A 19,804-nucleotide genomic window follows, 5' to 3' on the forward strand; every position below is an offset into this window, starting at 1 on the left:
CAGTCTTTATTGTATCAATTCTTTTTCTCGTCTCCATACTTCAGAGAAAACTTTGCCTCCCTGAGGCCTTTTTTGGCAGCGCAGCTTGTGAATTCTACAATAAGCATAGCAGAAACTTTGCTCACAAGAGTGTAAATACACATAGTACAGCTCATGTATCGTACTGCGACCATTACAATATTACAATGCGTTTTCTGTCTGGTTCTGATCTCGGCTTGTCTTCTTACCATTCTCTATCTCTCGTTTGGTACTGCGTTTTCTGTCTGGTTTTCATCTCGGCTTGTCTTCTGACCACTCTCCCTCTCTCTATTTTTATGCAGTTAACAAAATGTTGTTCTTAAAGGTAAGGTTGAGTGAATCAAAGTCAAACAAATTGACTTTGATCTGAATTTCAGTGAAAATTTGATTTGCTGCCGTCTTCCCTAAGCCTAAAGGCCCTCTATACACATTAGTGCATTGTCAGTTGAAGATACTGAGAATGGTGGGTTCAGGTGACACTGTAATGTGTATGGGGAGGTCCAACATCATCTGTCGGGGGAGAGAAGGATCTGGAGAAATTAATATTTTCGGACAATTCTTTGTTCTTCGGGGAGATGAGCTGCCACTAGAAGTGTTCTGCACCAGCTTTCTCTTGTTTTCCCATAAAACACTCATAAACATTTGGCCAAGCCAAACACGTATATATATGGATGGGGATGTTGTAAGGGCCAAGCGGAACGTGTATGTGTATGGAGGAGTTATCAGTAGAATATATAGCGAATATTCAAAAAAAGAAACGAATATAGAGCAATTTAGCTAATATAGTGCTATAATCTTCTTTGTCTAATAGTTGTAATTTTTTACTCATCTGAAGTTCAGATTGGAAAAAAATTACAACTATTAAAAAAAAGATTATAGCACTATATTAGCTAAATTGTTCTACATTCATTTTTTAAAAATATTTGCTATATTACTATATATTATTGTTTTAGAATAGTACGAATATTCTAAAAAACAAATATATTTGTTTTTTAGAATAGTCTTTTTTTTCAAATCTGTACAGTTGTTCCACTTTGGCATACTCCTCCCCGACAAGTGTCCCCATGGGCACGCCTGGGGGTTAGAATATACCATTGAATCTGAGTTTTCACAATCTCATTGATTCTCATTGCGAATTTTCGTAAGGCGAATTTTCATAATCAACACTACTCCTAAAGTCAAAGATATTGCAGCCTTCTCATTGGCCCACAAGCTAGAAGCAGGGAGGGATCATGGGTACTGATTAAAAAAAAGATCTTGAATATTCGAAATTACGAATATATATCACTATATTCTAAATATTCACGAATTCTCAAAGTGGCAATATTCACAATAAAAAATTTCCATTTCAATATTCGTGATCAACACTACTTGTGAATAAGTGGAGTTAAAGAAGCGGAGTTTTAGACTAGGGCTTGATGTTCCTTGTGTGTTGTTTGCTTGATTCTAGCATGTTCTCCAATTACAGCAGACATGGGTCTAAATTTAAATTCTTATTTACTGTTTTCTTTCTTTACTTTTCATCCCCATTTAAACATGTGCTCCATGGACAACGCTACTAAGTGTGTGTCTTGTGCAATGTATGCAGAGCCATTCGAGGGTGAATACACTAGATGCAAGCATGTTGCATATTTGTAAGCCCAGATCTTGACTGCTGGAGGAGCTTTTAAACTAGGACCTGGGGGAGGGAGGGGGGTGATATACTAATAAGGGGGTAGATAGTGTAGTAGTTAGTAAGGTTAGTGAGGAAAGTAGGGAGGTGCCTGGGCAGAATTGTACACCGATGAAAAATAGAACTGCTGGTAACATGGACCTGTTACATACCAACAATATCAACCAAGGGAGGTCATTATCACCTACTGACTCCAATTAGGATAAAGGAATCAACACCTCTGACCCCATGCTGGGTATAATTACCAGATGTTGATTCAGTTACATATTTATTTCCAGAGAATTCTTGTACAGTCACTCAGAATTGAGAAAGCTCGTTGGAAGAACGAGTGAAACGTTTTCAAGATAACTACAATAAGTCCAGTTGCCATAATTAATGTGAGGCACCCAGCTCATTGGGATTAAGTTCATAGAGTAAAAATTACACTGTTGATTCAAACTAAAAATCTCCGCCAAACTCTGCAGTCAAATCCACTTGTGGTATATGCAGGTTTCATTGTGGATTCGGTGAAGAAAATCTGCAGCTTGCCTTGAATCCACAGCATTGTTGCATATTTTGTTTCAACATTTCAGATCTTGCAGATGAAATTCTGAGACAAATGCGTACTAGACGGGTGCTGAATGAAACTGGAGGTGACTGCTTCAGATGGAGGTGCAACAGAAGGCCTCCGTCTTATGTAGGGGTGTTTAAAGTGGCCAACTGTCCTACTGCTCAGTCTGCCCTAGGCCTAAAGGTGGCCATACAAACTCGGCTGAACATGTAAGTGTATTTAATGGGGAGAGCGGAGAAAGCCACTGCCAGACACTTCTGGCGGCAACGCATCTCCCGGAAAAACAAAAGGACCAGGTGATCAGATCCATATTTGCCGGTTCCGCCAAAATACACAATTGAATATGGAGGCCTTAAGCCCCTGTTTGATACGTCGTGCAAATAAATAAGCTGTATGATCAGTAGATGACTTTGTCATAGGTGGGTAGCAGTGTGGTCACGTGGTTCTTAACCTCCCTGGCGGTCTGATTATGTCAGTAATTTTGTACCTAATTTTCAATGGGGCAGGAATGGATGCGGACAGCACACAGTGTGCTATCCGCATCTGTATTTCCGGAGCGCGGCCTTGAACGTCCTGTCCGCAGCTCCGCAAGAAAATAGAACATGTCCTATTCTTGTCCACAGCTGCGGACAAGAATAGGACTTTTCTATGTAAGTGCCGGCCATGTGCAGCGTCGGTGTTTTGCGGTCCGAGTGTGATTTGGGGTTACCGCTTCTGGCAGTGAAAGTTAACCCCGATCCACACTTGGGATTACCGCCAGGGAGGTTAAGGCACAAAAAGGCTAAAAAGTTCAGCTAAATACAATACAATGTTGATCCACAGGAAGGTAAAAACGGCCGATTGTCTCTTTGAGGAAAATAGATTTCTGTGCTGACTACTGATATAGTTGTACATAATAAGTAGATTTAACCTGTCTTCATTCTGGTGGTGTAGTAATGTATATAGAGGCAAAAACTATGTTCTCCACTACGTGCATCAATTTTGCTGATTTATACAATTGTGTTTTTTTTTGTTTTTTTTTCTTCTTGATGGTCACATTTGGAGATGATTTCATCTATTGGAGCCGATGTTCTGATAGACGTCGGTTGAAGTGTCAGACATTCTTTGGGAAGCCTTGGCTTGTAGTTTAGCCTTGGAGTTTACTACAGCATAGACAACATCCTAAAAAAGAAAGAAAAGAAAGTAATTAATCAGACGAGCCTGGCGGAGATCTCTGGGAATAAATCTACAAGCAGAAAGGGACAAATTTCTCATTCCCTATGCCATGTTTTTAGCATTAAAAAGTCACAGAAATCTGGTTTTGTGACTTTTCCTGGTGTTTTTTATGCTGCCCCCGACAGTTTCTGTATAGGGGGCATAGCAAAGTTACAATGTTAGCAAGGCCATCGGCCCGACACGTCATTATTTACGCCAGAAACGACGAATGATGAAATGATAACTGAAATCTGAACTAGCTACAGACTGGCATAGATTTCAGTTTGGAGCCTGGACTGCTGGAGGAGGTATTTAATTTTTGATAAGGCCTACTCCGGCAGCACCGAACCAAAGTGTCTCACTAATTGTGGAGAACTGTGTTCTTTAGTGGAAATGTATGTGCCTCACTGCTTTCTGCACTACAGTTTCCACTATAGGAAGGAACAGTACCTTTTTCTGGGCAATGAGCTCAACTTCCGTTCAGCAGTGAATGTCGCGCTCCATGATTAACATCTCTTGATGCTGCTTTTTCTTTAAAAATCCATAGATTTTATCGGAATCATGTAGGCATAACATGTCTTTCCAAGTCCTAGGGATTTCAAATGTACGTGACCGAGCACCACCACATCATGTTGTCAGCCAAATGTGCCGGAATTCTGGAGCACATGCCTTGCCCTACATTTATTAAAGGTGTTGCTCAGGATTTTTATATTGATGGCCTATTTTCAGATTATACCATCAATATCAGATTGGCAAGGACCCAGCACCTATCACACCAACTGTTTTGTTCTAGCTCTGGCACCAGAAGTAGGTGCACATCGCTGTCCTAGGCCATCAATATCAAAATGCTGGACAACACCTTCAGGTGTTTTACAAACTTTTTTCACCTCGCTCGACAAAGGGATGGGACTTAGCAGCAAAACATGTGACTTAGTGGAAATAAAGATGTGACGATGTATACCACCATTTTGTGGCACATTAAGCTAAGCATTCGTTAGTGTAAAGTCAGATAAAAGTGTCTAATAGCCCACTAAATGTATCGTAAGCCTCAGAGACTGTGATAAATTTGACGCATCTTTAGACTGTTATATTGGAGAGGATTTGGAAATCTACGTCAATGTACTTGCTGTCTCCCACCACAAGAGGAAGCTCCAGATCTTACTCTATACTACTTTTATAATTGTTTTTTTTGTGACCCTTTAATCAAAAGTGAAAATTTAACTTTACATGATCCATGGAGGGCAATAAAAGGGAGAGCATGACTCGGACTTCCTAAGGAATGTTATGAGACTTTGGCGACCATTTTGCAAAGTGTTTTTGGGGGTGGACGTTTATTGTAAAATCTGTTGAATCCGAAATATACATCAGGTTCATTCACTTGTACTTACAGATCCATTGTTTTCTGGAACATCATCTAAAAATGAACAATAAAAGAAACTTTATAAGAGCTATTTCTGTTAATGAAAACTTGGAAATATTCATCCAACATAGGAGTACATACATGTTCCTTCACATGTCTACTCTAAGGCTTCATGGCCATGGCTGTATTTCTGTCCTCAAACAACTTATCCACAAAATACCTATACCTTCATGTGCATTTCGCATTTTTCTCACTCCCGTCAATGGAAAGGGTTATTCTTGTCGATGATGTGGACAAGACTAGGATATATTCTATAATTTGTGGAATGACCACACAGATCTTCAAAAAATACAGATATGTGCATGACCCCATAGAAATGAATAGTAAAAATGTGGATAGCACACGGATGAAAAATTAAATCAAGAGCATGAAACCTTAACTTTTCTTGAATTTCGTTAAGGAATCTATTATCTAACGATATAAAGTTAGCACAATCTTGCAAAATCTATTGCAAAAATTATACACCTAAGGGGACATTTTGCATAACTAAGTGTTGTGCTCCCACATCCGTGTGGCCGCTCCATAAAATATAGGACATGCCCTATACGTTGCCGCAGCATGCGGACCACGTACCAGATTAAAGTCATGCACTGTACAATGAGCAGATTAGGAGCATGTTAACCTAGACAACAACAATAATAGGATACATACAAAATGAGAATGGGGACTGTTGGAGAAATGTTTTAATGGCTGGTGATTAGTGTAGGCTTTTCCTGCTGTGACTCTACATAAGAAGCAGCCAAATGACGGGGATCAGACATTTATGGGAATTATCGATAAATATCCAAAATACTTTTCATGGGAAAACCTTTTAACAAAGTCTAGAAAGTCCCTGAATTATTGTACACGATACAGTTAAATCCTCAGTTACTTACTCTGTGGCCCCCTAGTCATGGCAAGGTTTGTATAAGTAATTTTATCTGCATCAGAGTATTCATTATCTGCATCAGAGTATTCATCAGCGTCTGAAAAAGAAACGGCTCAATGAGTAGGAACATGGATCTGAAGTAATAATTGATGAATGGGTCATCCAGCCCATGTCCAACCTAAGCTGAAATTTATCCATAAAGAACTTTTCTGGATGAGTTTTTTAGGTGGAAATGTTTGCATCAACAAGTCTTCCCAAGTTGGATGCACCTTGGTCTGTTTCTCCATGTTGAACATTATCAAGATATTGAAAAAAGAGATGGGCCAAAAGCATGGAATTAGAGGTGAGCGAATCGAGTAGACCCACAATGCAACCCGACTGTTATTCGGTTGGGTAGAACTTTTTGAGAAAGAAAGAGAGAATTTCTAGGCATTTAAAGTTCTTTTTCGATTCTCGTATTTCTTGGCAGATTTGGACAAATCGGATCGTAACAAATTTTATAACGTGCTCATCTCTGGATAAAATATATTGAAATAGTAAAAGATTCCATAGTCACTGTAGCGGATTGTATTTAGCCTGGCCTGTTTGGATCATGTAGGACGACATTCGGTTGATTGTATGGCTATGTATTGTAAACTGTAATGTTTACTGTGTTGGATGCATTGCTTTTCTGTGCCTCCTCCCCTCCCCCTTTATTTTTCCTGTCCCATTCTTTTCCCAGCAGGGTGTGGTCTCAGGGACACTGGGAGACCAGTAATCTAGCTGTTCTGTCCCTCCTCCATCTCCCATCAGCCCTTGCTATTGTCTGTCCCCACCCTTCCTTGTACCATGGTCATCTATGTGCCCCATTGTATGTAAATAAGGCTGTTAGGGGGTTTAAAGTGTGTGCCATGTCCAAATAAAGTTAGTTCTGCTCCTGATGCTGTGTGTCGTCCAGTCATTGGGATTGCTGTTGGGATATTATTGGACTATTTTGCCTGCTGGAATTACTACTCTATGGATTTATGATACTTGTTCCTGAGCCTCACTGGGATCTTAGGTGGAGATTGGCTGTGGAATATCAGCTCTCCGCTACAGTCACCGGTTCACCCCTCCTCCTTTCAAGCACTGCTGCTCTGGTCCTCCCTAGCCAGGTTTTGTATACATCAAGGTAGTGTTGATGTGCCTGTATACCCCACAGGCCTCAGTGGTGTACAGCATGGGACCACTCAGGCCAGTGATTGGCTGCAGTAGACAAATGGGGTATACTGGGATGTCATTGTTGCAACCATGTAAATAAAGCCTGACAGGACTGGAGCGGCAGCGCTGGAGGATTAAACTGGTAAGTATACAATCTTTATTTTTAACACATTCTCTGCCCTTCACCCATTCTTTTATTATATCGTATCGTACAGCCTATTTGATACCCATATATTTTTTGGGCTGCAATATAAAAATATCAAGTAGTGTTAGGTATTTTTGGATGCAGTGCAGCTAATGACAAGTCATTATGTCACTAAAGGATGTGTGTTCAAGGACTCTACGTCTGAGAGGTAGTCAACTAAGCTACAAAGTCTATGGACTTAGCTTTAGTATATTGAATAGCTTCTAATAATAATTACCTGTTGGTGGCTGAGGGTTATTGTTGGATGATCGGCGTTTATTGTATACAGACACAAAGATAGAGATGATGACGATGAGTAGGAGCAGCCCCAAACTTACAGATAGTATGATCATTAGAGAAGAGTGATATGACACTATGGAGAGACACAATCCATCATTAGATAATACTCAATTGACACAAGTGACCAGAACAGGATGATGGACGCTGCTCACCTTCTATCTGAACTTCCTTGCTCCTCTTCTTTACACTGCCGTTTGATGCTTGTATCTCACATGTATATGTCCCAGAATTTTCCTCCTTCATGAATTTAGCCTCATATATATTAGAAGAGGTGAACCCTTGAATGTTTTCCCCGTCTCTGTAGAAGGCGTACTGCAGTTCTGTAGTCTGCCTATGTTCACTAAGATTTGTGTCACAAGTTAGAATCATGTTCTCCCCCTGGTTGACCAACTCTGGAGATACTTTCAGTACTGGAGGAGAGAAGAGCTCTAGAGAAGAATAAAATATTACAAATACAGATGTGAACAAATCACAATGGAGAGGGGAAATTGTGGATATTGAAGGCATGTGGTGTATTTTACTCTACTTCTATGTTGTGGAGAGCTGCTGTAATGGGGAAGGGGCTGGTTGGAATATACCGGTATATACTGTTTCCATATTGTAAGAAGATGGATTTAAGGGCTATGGAGTCGAAGCTAGTTTTGGTGGAGTTGGCTTGAAAATAATATATTATAATTTATTAATTTTCATATAAATGTAGAAAATTTAGAAATATTAATCATACCTATATTTTATGTTCTATAAATCGAAAGTCCTTATTTATCAAAATCAGTGACAAGCAGGGTGCTCTAGGGGTGATAATCAGTTCTCACGTCTCCTGTGTTATCTCCTGTGCCTTACACTAGGTGTCTTCATGCTGCTCCAAGCCTTGTTACAATGCTTGAAACTGTGCTTCACATGCTCAGTGGTGAAGACTAAAGGAGGAAGGTCAAAACCGCTCATGCCTGCAGTAATCTCAGAACTGCTAGAGAGTACAGGAAGATGGCATTAATGGGGTTATCTGGGAATAAAGAGCTTTTCACAGGTGCCCACAGTCTGCCTCTGCTATGGGAAAAAAAACATAACTACTTTCTGAAGCTTTGGTCTTGCTTGCCGGCTCAAGTGTCCATCTTCCAGTTCGTTGCTCATTTAATTCATCCCCAGGATGGGCATTATCAACTGCTTAGGTCCAACCAATAACTGGTTTCAGCTGTGATGTGTCTCTTGTAGACAAGTCACCACTGAATCCAGTTATTAGCTGCAGCGGAGCAGATGATAATGCCCGTCTTGGGGATGAATTAAACAAGCAACGGGCTGGAAGATGGACATGTGAGCCGGCATGCAAGACCAGAGCTTCGGGAAGTAGGTATGAATCTTTCCATATTGGAGGCAGACTGCGGGCACCTGTGAAAAGTTATTTAGTCCCAGACAACTCTTTTATGGCAGCACTTAATATAGCAGCTCCACATTTTACATGTTTAACAATAATATAATTCATATAGCGCCAACATATTCTACAGCGCTTTACAACCAGGTGGTTCGTATAAAAAACTGTCATAAATAACAGACCAACAAACAAGTCTGCAATTAAAACAAGAGGAGTGACGGTCCTGGTAGCAAGAGCTCACAATCTAGGAGGAGATAGGGGTGACACACCAGTTAAATACTTACGTTAGTCCAGCCATCCTTACAAAATAGGGGAGTAAATATAAGGCTGCATGAGCCAGTCACCAGCCGATATTTGTACTGCTTTGGAGTGAATGTTGTATGGTGGATAGTTTTTCATGATGGATCAAGTTGTGAAGAATGATGATGGGGGTTGAATGGAGAAGAGCTATATTAGGGGATGTGATAGGCCACCCTAAAAAGATGTGTTTTATGAGGCGACTAAAACTATGGATGTTATGGATTAACCTAATTTCTTGGGGCAGGGCATTCCAGAGAACTGGTGCAGCTCTCGAGAAGTCTTGGAGACAGGAGTGAGAGGTTCCGATTATGGTGGATGTTGAGCTGAACGGAGAGCATGGGTAGGATGATAGACAGAAATGAAGGATATGATATAGGGGGGTGTAGCACTGTAGAGATATTGTGGGTGAGAATAAGCTGTTCTATTCTGAATGGTCAACCAGAGGAATGTCTGGAACATGGTGGAGGCATCGGAGTAGCGGTTAGATACAGTTAAGGAGTTGATTTTTACTAATGTACAATTGTTGGTCTTAAAATATTAATTACCTACCTTCTACCCATACGTTGTACCTATCACTTGTCTTCATGGTAGTGTTGATTGTGTTTTTTACTTCGCAGGTATAATTCCCAGAATCCTCCTGCTGAGCAAACTGAACTTCATATTTGTTAGATAAATTAAATCCTCGAACCTCCCGTCCATCTCTGTAGAAAGCAAACTGCACTTCTGTAGGCTTTATATGTATAGTCGTGTCACATGTCAGGGTCATGGCATCTCCTTCAGCTGTTAGATTTTTGGTCACCGTTATATTTGGATATGAGAATTGCTCTAAAATAAATGATTATAGATAGGATTAGATTTTATTTCGAGCGATATTGCATTTTCCCAAAAACTATTTTCATACATGCTGCAGGTAAAAAAAGGTCTCAGATAATATACCCAGTGTCTATACTCACCTTCTATCTGGATTGGTTCCTCTGCACTTTTCTTCCTCACTCTTCCATCTGTGGTTTGCACTTCACATGAATATTTCCCAGAATGCTCCAGCTGTACCATGGAGACTTCATAGATGTCCTTGTCACCAGATCCCTGAATAACTCGTCCTTCTCTATAGAAAGTAAACCGTAGCCGAGTGTTCTTTCTGGATGGATGGAGACTTGTCTCACATTTTAGGGTCATGTTTTCCTTCTTAAAAACTGGGCGTGGGGTCACTTTTATGGTCGGAGTCTTGAACAGCTCTAAAAGAAGAATAAAATGACAATATATTACTGGGAAGATTTGCATTGGTTGTTTTGATGGAAGGCAGAACACTTTGGTTACCGTAGTTTTCATTAGCACCATTTTAGGGTACGTATGACGTTTTGTTGGGCAGCACAGAAAGTGTGTGACAGTACTAAGGGGCTTTACATGCTCTGTCCACAATCCATAATTCCTCCTTGGCTGCTCTCTCTTTCTCCTTATGCTCCAGACTGCATCTTAAGTTGTCCGTACATTCGAGATAGTGATCAGCAGCACCAACTAAACTGGCCAACCAGGGAGTCTGTTTTTTCTAAAAACGGACTCCCTGGTACTTGAGTACAATGGCAAGTGATAGGCTGAATCCACATGCAGTTTTGGCCAATGAGCGGCACAAACAATCGATAGCGCTAGTTGAACACCCGTCTACAAGAATTTTCTTGAGCTGCACCTACTCTCTGGAATGCTCTGCCCCGGAATATCAGGTCAATTCCCAACTTCCCTACCTTCAAACGTGTCTTAAAAACAGATCTTTTCAGCCAGGCTTATCAAGCTTTCTGAAATGACTCTTTCCCGAGTAAACCCCTCCCCCACCAACACCTCAGGCTTGGATGTGATCTATACCACTGCTTTCATTACAAAAATGGCTTGACTACTACATATCGCAATCAACTACCTTATGTGTCACTCCCACTTTATCATAGATTGTAAGCTCTTGCGAGCAAGGCCCTGACTCCTAGTGCTGTGTATTAGCCAGTTATGTTGTGATGTATTTGAATTTCTACATGAACCCTCTGAATTTGCAAAGCGCTGCAGAATATGGTGGTGCTATATAAATGAAGATTATTATTATTATTGGATAGAAAAGTCACCACAAATTTGGCTAATCTGATCTCAACCTCACACAGTAGTGAATCGTCAGGATACATGTTACTCCAATTGTGTTGTGCACATCCTGCCTGGATTTACCTTCTACAGATACAGAAGCTTCAGCTGCACATACAGACCATGCAGACAATGGATGATAATAGACTTCTTTTGTACATTTGTATTTCCTGGTACTTGTACTGTCTACATTACTAATATGAAATTCCTCATCAGCGCTCCGGCCTGTAATGACTTTGCTCTCTTTGTAAAACGTTATCTGTCTTGCTACATATCCAGGATAGTGGTGACATCGTAACTTCATCTCATCTCCTTCATAGACATATAGAGGGGTCTGCAGGATGAGCCAACCTGTAATACATAATGAGATAAGACAAGGAGACGTGTATGACCTCTTATCAGTCCTGTTACCTGCTGTCTATAAGACGAGGGGACGTGTATGATCTCTTATCAGTCCTGTTACCTGCTGTGTATAAGACGAGGGGACGTGTATGACCTCTTATCAGTCCTGTTACCTGCTGTGTATAAGACGAGGGGACGTGTATGATCTCTTATCAGTCCTGTTACCTGCTGTGTATAAGACGAGGGGATGTGTGTGACCTCTTATCAGTCCTGTTACCTGCTGTGTATGAGACGAGGGGATGTGTGTGATCTCTTATCAGTCCTGTTACCTGCTGTGTATAAGACGAGGGGACGTGTATGATCTCTTATCAGTCCTGTTACCTGCTGTGTATAAGACGAGGGGACGTGTATGATCTCTTATCAGTCCTGTTACCTGCTGTGTATAAGACGAGGGGACGTGTATGACCTCTTATCAGTCCTGTTACCTGCTGTGTATAAGACGAGGGGACGTGTATGATCTCTTATCAGTCCTGTTACCTGCTGTGTATAAGACGAGGGGACGTGTATGATCTCTTATCAGTCCTGTTACCTGCTGTGTATAAGACGAGGGGACGTGTATGATCTCTTATCAGTCCTGTTACCTGCTGTGTATAAGACGAGGGGACGTGTATGACCTCTTATCAGTCCTGTTACCTGCTGTGTATAAGACGAGGGGACGTGTATGATCTCTTATCAGTCCTGTTACCTGCTGTGTATAAGACGAGGGGACGTGTATGATCTCTTATCAGTCCTGTTACCTGCTGTGTATAAGACGAGGGGACGTGTATGATCTCTTATCAGTCCTGTTACCTGCTGTGTATAAGACGAGGGGACATGTATGATCTCTAATCAGTCCTGTTACCTGCTGTGTATAAGACGAGGGGACGTGTATGATCTCTTATCAGTCCTGTTACCTGCTGTGTATAAGACGAGGGGACGTGTATGACCTCTTATCAGTCCTGTTACCTGCTGTGTATAAGACGAGGGGACGTGTGTGATCTCTTATCAGTCCTGTTACCTGCTGTGTATAAGACGAGGAGACGTGTATGACCTCTTATCAGTCCTGTTACCTGCTGTGTATAAGACGAGGGGACATGTATGATCTCTTATCAGTCCTGTTACCTGCTGTGTATAAGACGAGGGGACGTGTATGATCTCTTATCAGTCCTGTTACCTGCTGTGTATAAGACGAGGGGACGTGTATGATCTCTTATCAGTCCTGTTACCTGCTGTGTATAAGACGAGAGGACGTGTATGACCTCTTATCAGTCCTGTTACCTGCTGTGTATAAGACGAGGGGACGTGTATGATCTCTTATCAGTCCTGTTACCTGCTATGTATAAGACGAGGGGACGTGTATGATCTCTTATCAGTCCTGTTACCTGCTATGTATAAGACGAGGGGACGTGTATGATCTCTTATCAGTCCTGTTACCTGCTGTGTATAAGACGAGGGGACGTGTATGATCTCTTATCAGTCCTGTTACCTGCTGTGTATAAGACGAGGGGACGTGTATGATCTCTTATCAGTCCTGTTACCTGCTATGTATAAGACGAGGGGACGTGTATGATCTCTTATCAGTCCTGTTACCTGCTGTGTATAAGACGAGGGGACGTGTGTGATCTCTTATCAGTCCTGTTACCTGCTGTGTATAATACGAGGGGACGTGTATGATCTCTTATCAGTCCTGTTACCTGCTGTGTATAAGACGAGGGGACGTGTGTGATCTCTTATCAGTCCTGTTACCTGCTGTGTATAAGACGAGGAGACGTGTATGATCTCTTATCAGTCCTGTTACCTGCTGTCTATAAGACGAGGGGACGTGTATGATCTCTTATTAGTCCTGTTCTCTGCTCTCTATATTAGTGAACTGGTAGAATTACTCACCATTACTAACATCCAGTCTAGCGGGGTCACTTATTTCTCCAGTACTGATCTGACATTCGTAATTTCCACTGTGTGATGTTCCAGCATTTTGTATTGTATAGGATTTTCCACTGTGCACTTGCATATGGTCTTTGTACCATTTATACTTCAGATCTTCTCCTCTAGTAGCCTCCACATCACAGGTCATTGTTATAGACTCCGTTGTGAATATCTTCTTGTAGTTTGGAGTGAAGGTCACCACGGGTCTGATGGAGGCTCCTATAAGACATCATGTATTACACTGAGGAATTGTAGACAGTCTAAGGCTTAGTTTACACGAACGTTTTTATTGCGAGTGTACGGGCCGTTTTTTTGTGGTCCGTACACGGTCCGTATACGGAACCTTTCATTTCAGTGGTTCCACAAAAAAAAAACAGAATGTGTTCCGTATGCATTCCGTTTCCGTTTTTCCGTTCCGTTGAAAGATAGAACATGTCCTATATTTGGCTGCAAATCATGTTCCATGGGTCCACAAAAAAACCTGTATCTGTTCCGTTTTTTCTGAACCATCTATTGAAAATGTTATGCCCAGCCCAATTTTTTCTATGTAATTACTGTATATGCCATACGTAAAAACGGAACGGAAAAACAGAACAGAAACGGAACAACGGATCCGTGAAAAACTGACCTAAAAAAACTATAAAAGCCATACGTTCGTGTGAACTAGGACTAAGAGAGAACACCACCCAAAACTTACAAATTAAGGGGGAGATTTATCATTTAGTTTGTGCCAGAAACTGTGTGTTTGCAACTTTGTGTAGCATGACTTTGGAAAAAACAGACGCAAGTAGTGGTTTTTATGCTGCCTTCACCACTTTTATGCTGCCTTCAGAATCGGTGTGGCAAGCAGTCATGTCAAATTTTTTCTTAACGGGGTTGTCCGAGTTATAAAAAAATATATATATAGCACTGTAAGGCTCCATTCACACGTCCGCAAATGGGTCCGCATCCGTTCCGCAATTTTTCAGAACGGGTGCGGACCCATTCATTTTCTATGGGGACGGAATGGATGCGGACAGCACACAGTGTGCTGTCTGCATCCGCAATTGCGGAGCGCGTCCCTGATCTTCGGGTCCGCAGCTCCGCAAAAGATAGAAGATGTCCTATTCTTTACATCAGTTGTCTGGCACAATTCGAGCCAGAAATCTATGGCAGCTCCGAGCAGTTGTAGATTCCTGTCTGTCTAGGTGCATCTGTCTAATCTCATACACTTTGCTGATACCACATTACGCTGTGGTTTTTCTGCATGAAATTCTTCCTCAACATCTGCAAGCGCCTTGAGGATGGGGTCAGACATGACTGATTTTCTTGTCGCGGACTTTCGTGCAGCATATTCATAGAGTACTACAGTACTAGCAAAATGGATGAGAATTTCACAGTTTGGAATCTGCAGCATGTCAATTTATATATCGGACGTCTTTTGCTCTTGCAGATTTTACCCTTCTCAATGGAGAGGGTGACATCTGCTAGCTTTTCCACAGAAAAAAACCACATGTAGTATGTGTGCTTTTGTTTTTGTACGTTTTTATTTATTTATTTATTTTTTTCCAGTTTTTGCTGCAAAATCTGCTGAATTTACTGTCACATGTGACCCTAGAGTCGGTAGTAGGTGTGGAACCACTGTATATAATCAACAGATTTGTCTTAGGGCCTCTCCTAAGGGCTCATGCACATGACCATTGTTTGCATCCAATCCGCATTTTTTGTGGCTCGGATGCAGACCTATTCACTTCAATGGGGCTGCAAAAGATGCAGACAGCACTCCGTGTGCTACCGCATCCGTTGCTCTGTTCCGTGGCTCCACAAAAAAAATAAAACATGCCCTATTCTTGCCCATTTTGCGGACAAGAATAGGCATTTCTATCATAGGCCGGCCATTCCATTCCACAAATTGCGTAACACACACGGCCGACATCCTTGCTTTGCGGATCCCCAATTTTTGGACCACAAAACAAAACGTGGAATGGAATGCGCACTAGGTATATCCTGATTCGGCCGTGCGGACTACTGGCAGCGGCCTCGTATAGCGAAGTGCGCATGCGCCGACCGGCGCACTTCGCTCGAACCTCCACTGACTGCCCTATTACAACCCATCCCATCACATATTCATTATTGGAAGCAGTTGACCATATTTTGAATATTTTGACTGACGTACTGTGTTTTGGGGTTTATACGTTTTTTGTTTTTTTTTACAGATAACGATCAAAGAAAAAAATCTTCTGAAGGAAGAAAACAGGGATTTGAAAAATAGATTACTTGATCTAAAAAATAGGTCTAGAAGGTCTAATCTGAGATGTCTGGGGATTCCGGAGGGGGTGGAGGGACAGGATCTCTGCACCTTTATGCAAACTTGACTGATGGAACAACTGGGCCAGGACATCTCGGATTATAAAAATTTAGTGGAACGGGCATATAGACTCCCCCTAAAATTACCTCCACCCAGAATGAGACCGAGACCCATAATATTCAACTTTATTGTCAGTTAGGGACAAATAGGAGATACTGCGCAGGTCAAGGAAGAAAGAAGTTAGAATACTTGGGTACAACAGTAATGTTATTTCCGGATTATGCAACAAAAAAAAAACGGTAAAGGAAAGAAGTCGGTTTATTGAAGTGAAAAAAAACGTTGTGTTTGAATAATGTTAAATATTCAATGTTGTTCCCGGCTAAACTGAGGATTGAATGAGAAACAAAAAAATGGGTGTTTGATACAGTGGAAGCAGCCGAAACATGGATCAAAGAAAAGATAAGGAGCTGAGAGATAACAGGGTGAATTGCTAAGATAGAGAACCAGGACTGAAGGTATCCTGGCTCATTAAGAAGGGAGAGGGGAGGGGGAGGGGGTGTAGGTTAGTTTCTTCATTGTACTGCTCTTTTAGTGGGAATTTATTTTATTTTTATTTTTTTTCTCTCTTCTTTCTCTGTCTTCTGGCCACTTTCCCTTGGAGCCCGTTGTTACACTTTGGAAAAGGCTAGATATATAACTAGGTCCTTATGAGAATTATTTCTTGGAATATTAGGGGCGAAATTATTGATGATGTGGGATGGGGCGAGGATGATGGGGAAATTGCCGGAATCATTAAGGGAAGCCTTAATTACACTGATTTTAAAACCCGAGAAGGATCCGACTTTTCCGGATTCGTATCTCCCCATCTCATTAATCAATACTGACAACAAAATATTGGCTAAGATCTTGGCAACTAGACTTAGAGGTGTGGTCCGGGGACTTGTTCATGAGGATCAGACGGGATTTATGGCAGGTAAAACTACCACCTCATAATATAATGCAATATTTTGTGAACACCCAGCTTGAACCCACAAACTGTGGTGGACGATTGATTGTTACTATTGACGCCTCAAAGGCCTTTGAGACTAGAATGGCCCTTCTTGATTACAGTATTAATGAAGATGGGATTTGGTGACAATTTTATATCATGGGTAAGATTGTTATATACTGAAATCTCAGCAAAAGTGATATTAAATGGGGAATATTCTGACAGCATAAACATCTGCAGGGGGGTTAGACAGGGTTGTCCCCTCTCCCCTCTGCTGTTTGCTATAGAGCCATTAGCTGATATGATCAGACAAGAAGAAGAAATTGTGGGATTCAGGTATGGTGAATATGAGGAAAAATGGCATTGTATGCAGATGATATTATGCTGTTTGTAGGTTCTCATAGATCGCTTGTGAAGATTTTTCAGGTTTTTGACCAATATGGTAAACATGCTGGGCTCAATATAAACTGGTCTAAATCAGCCTGTGTCCCGCTTGATCCTCTGAATGATTTTATACCAGGAGCACTGGAAATTAAGAAGATCAATGAACCCGTCAAGTATCTGGGTATTTAAATAACTCAAAATCCCAAGGACTAAGAAATTAGGAAGAAAATGGATGTATGGAAAAGATTATACGTCCCGATGGCAGGACGGATCTCCTTGATTAAAATGTGCCTACTACCTTCCCTGAACTATATATTGCACCTAGACGGACAGAAACCTACAACTGCTCGGAGCTGCCATAGATTTCTGGCTCAATTTTTGGACCGCCCCCATTAAGGCCTCTTGCACACGACCGTATGCGCTCTGAGCCATATGGTCTGTGAGCGGGCCATATGTCCCGAAGCAGCACTGATCGTGCGTATAGGAGTACACAGCATCAGAGATTACAATAATGCTGTGCACGTCGGGCCACCCGCAGGGCTATTGTCCCGCACTCACAAGATCAGATGAGTGCGGGACAATAGCCCTGCTGGCGGCTCAACATGCACATTATCATTGTAATCTATGATGCTGTGTACTGCCATGCACACGATCAATGCTGCTCCGGGACATATGGCCCGCTCACGGCATACGGTCGTGTGCAAGAGGCCTAAATCCTATACAGTGATTTGGATTTCGCTGTAGAGCGGCTGCCAGGCTCCTACATCCTGGAATAGTCTAAGTGTAAAAAGATGACCCACGGGGATCAGAGACGAGGGGTCAGTGACAGGCTGAGTTCAGGTTTGGTGGAGTGAATGCAATACAGTAAATGATGCAAGCCATGAAGAGTTAATACAGATGTCAGGCGCAGGTCAGGCAGCAGAGGGTCAAAGTACAGTAAACAGGCGTAGGTCGGTATACGGGTGGACAACAGGTTACAGCTAGGGATGAGCGAACTCGAACTGTATAGTTCGGGTTCGTACCGAATTTTGGGGTGTCCGTGACACGGACCCGAACCCGGACATTTTCGTAAAAGTCCGGGTTCGGGTTCGGTGTTCGTCGCTTTCTTCGCGCTTTTGTGACGCTTTCTTGGCGCTTTTTGAAAGGCTGCAAAGCAGCCAATCAACAAGCGTCATACTACTTGCCCCAAGAGGCCATCACAGCCATGCCTACTATTGGCATGGCTGTGATTGGCCAGAGCACCATGTGACCCAGCCTCTATTTAAGCTGGAGTCACATAGCGCCGCCCGTCACTCTGCTCTGATTAGCGTAGGGAGAGGTTGCGGCTGCGACAGTAGGGCGAGATTAGGCAGATTAACTCCTCCAAAGGACTTGATTAACTGATCGATCTGCAGCTGTGGATCATTGAGCTGCTGATCCTCAATTGCTCACTGTTTTTAGGCTGCCCAGACCGTTTGTCAGTCACATTTTTCTGGGGTGATCGGCGGCCATTTTGTGTCTTGTGGTGCGCCAGCACAAGCTGCGACCAAGTGCATTTAACCCTCAATGGTGTGGTTGTTTTTTGGCTAAAGCCTACATCAGGGTGAAGCTGTCACACCAAGTGCATTTAACCAGCAATAGTCTGTTCATTTTTTGGCCATATACAAAATCAGGGGCAAGCTGCGCCTGTCACCAAGTGCATTTAACCCTCAATGGTGTGGTTGTTTTTTGGCTAAAGCCTACATCAGGGTGAAGCTGTCACACCAAGTGCATTTAACCAGCAATAGTCTGTTCATTTTTTGGCCATATACTAAATCAGGGGCAAGCTGCGCCTGTCACCAAGTGCATTTAACCCTCAATGGTGTGGTTGTTTTTTGGCTAAAGCCTACATCAGGGTGAAGCTGTCACACCAAGTGCATTTAACCAGCAATAGTCTGTTTATTTTTTGGCCATATACTACATCAGGGGCAAGCTGCGCCTGTCACCAAGTGCATTTAACCCTCAATGGTGCGTTTGTTTTTTGGCTAAAGCCTACATCAGGGTGAAGCTGTCACACCAAGTGCATTTAACCAGCAATAGTCTGTTTATTTTTTGGCCATATACTACATCAGGGGCAAGCTGCGCCCGTCACCAAGTGCATTTAACCCTCAGTAGTGTGGTTGGTCAAGCTATCACACCAAGTGCATTTAACCAGCAATAGTCTGTTCATTTTTTGGCCATATACTAAATCAGGGGCAAGCTGCGCCCGTCACCAAGTGCATTTAACCAGCAATAGTCTGTTCATTTTTTGGCCATATACTACATCAGGGGCAAGCTGCGCCCGTCACCAAGTGCATTTAACCCTCAGTAGTGTGGTTGGTCAAGCTGTGACACCAAGTGCATTTAACCAGCAATAGTCTGTTCATTTTTTGGCCATATACTACATCAGGGGCAAGCTGCGCCCATCACCAAGTGCATTTAACCAGCAATAGTGTGGTTATTTTTTGGCCATATCCCAGTCTAATTCTGTCACTAAATCCATACCGGTCACCCAGCGCCTAAATACTAGGCCTCAAATTTATATCCCGCTAAATCTCTCGTTACTGCTGTCCTGTTGTGGCTGGGAAAGTTATTTAGTGTCCGTCAAAGCACATTTTTTGTTCTGGGTTGAAGTACAATTCCCAATTTAGCAATTTCATAATTTAGTGGTT

General features: G+C 42.1%; 1 protein-coding gene across 1 annotated transcript in view; it reads right to left on the minus strand.

Annotated features, from left to right (window-relative positions):
• Positions 1–1,841: 1,841 nt before the first annotated feature.
• Positions 1,842–19,804, minus strand: part of LOC122922949 (high affinity immunoglobulin gamma Fc receptor I-like) — a 47,878-nt gene continuing 29,915 nt past the window's right edge. Inside the window, exons 3-11 of the mRNA XM_044273724.1 lie at positions 13,438–13,695; positions 11,254–11,520; positions 10,005–10,286; positions 9,601–9,876; positions 7,538–7,813; positions 7,324–7,458; positions 5,730–5,819; positions 4,823–4,848; positions 1,842–3,401 (exon numbers count right to left, since the gene is read on the minus strand). Coding sequence (XP_044129659.1) covers positions 3,291–3,401; positions 4,823–4,848; positions 5,730–5,819; positions 7,324–7,458; positions 7,538–7,813; positions 9,601–9,876; positions 10,005–10,286; positions 11,254–11,520; positions 13,438–13,695 — 1,721 coding nt within the window. The 3' untranslated portion in view covers positions 1,842–3,290. The remainder of the gene's footprint in view (positions 3,402–4,822; positions 4,849–5,729; positions 5,820–7,323; positions 7,459–7,537; positions 7,814–9,600; positions 9,877–10,004; positions 10,287–11,253; positions 11,521–13,437; positions 13,696–19,804) is intronic.

Source organism: Bufo gargarizans, unplaced genomic scaffold (assembly GCF_014858855.1).
Source record: "Bufo gargarizans isolate SCDJY-AF-19 unplaced genomic scaffold, ASM1485885v1 original_scaffold_1081_pilon, whole genome shotgun sequence".
NCBI classification, from domain to species: domain Eukaryota; kingdom Metazoa; phylum Chordata; class Amphibia; order Anura; family Bufonidae; genus Bufo; species Bufo gargarizans.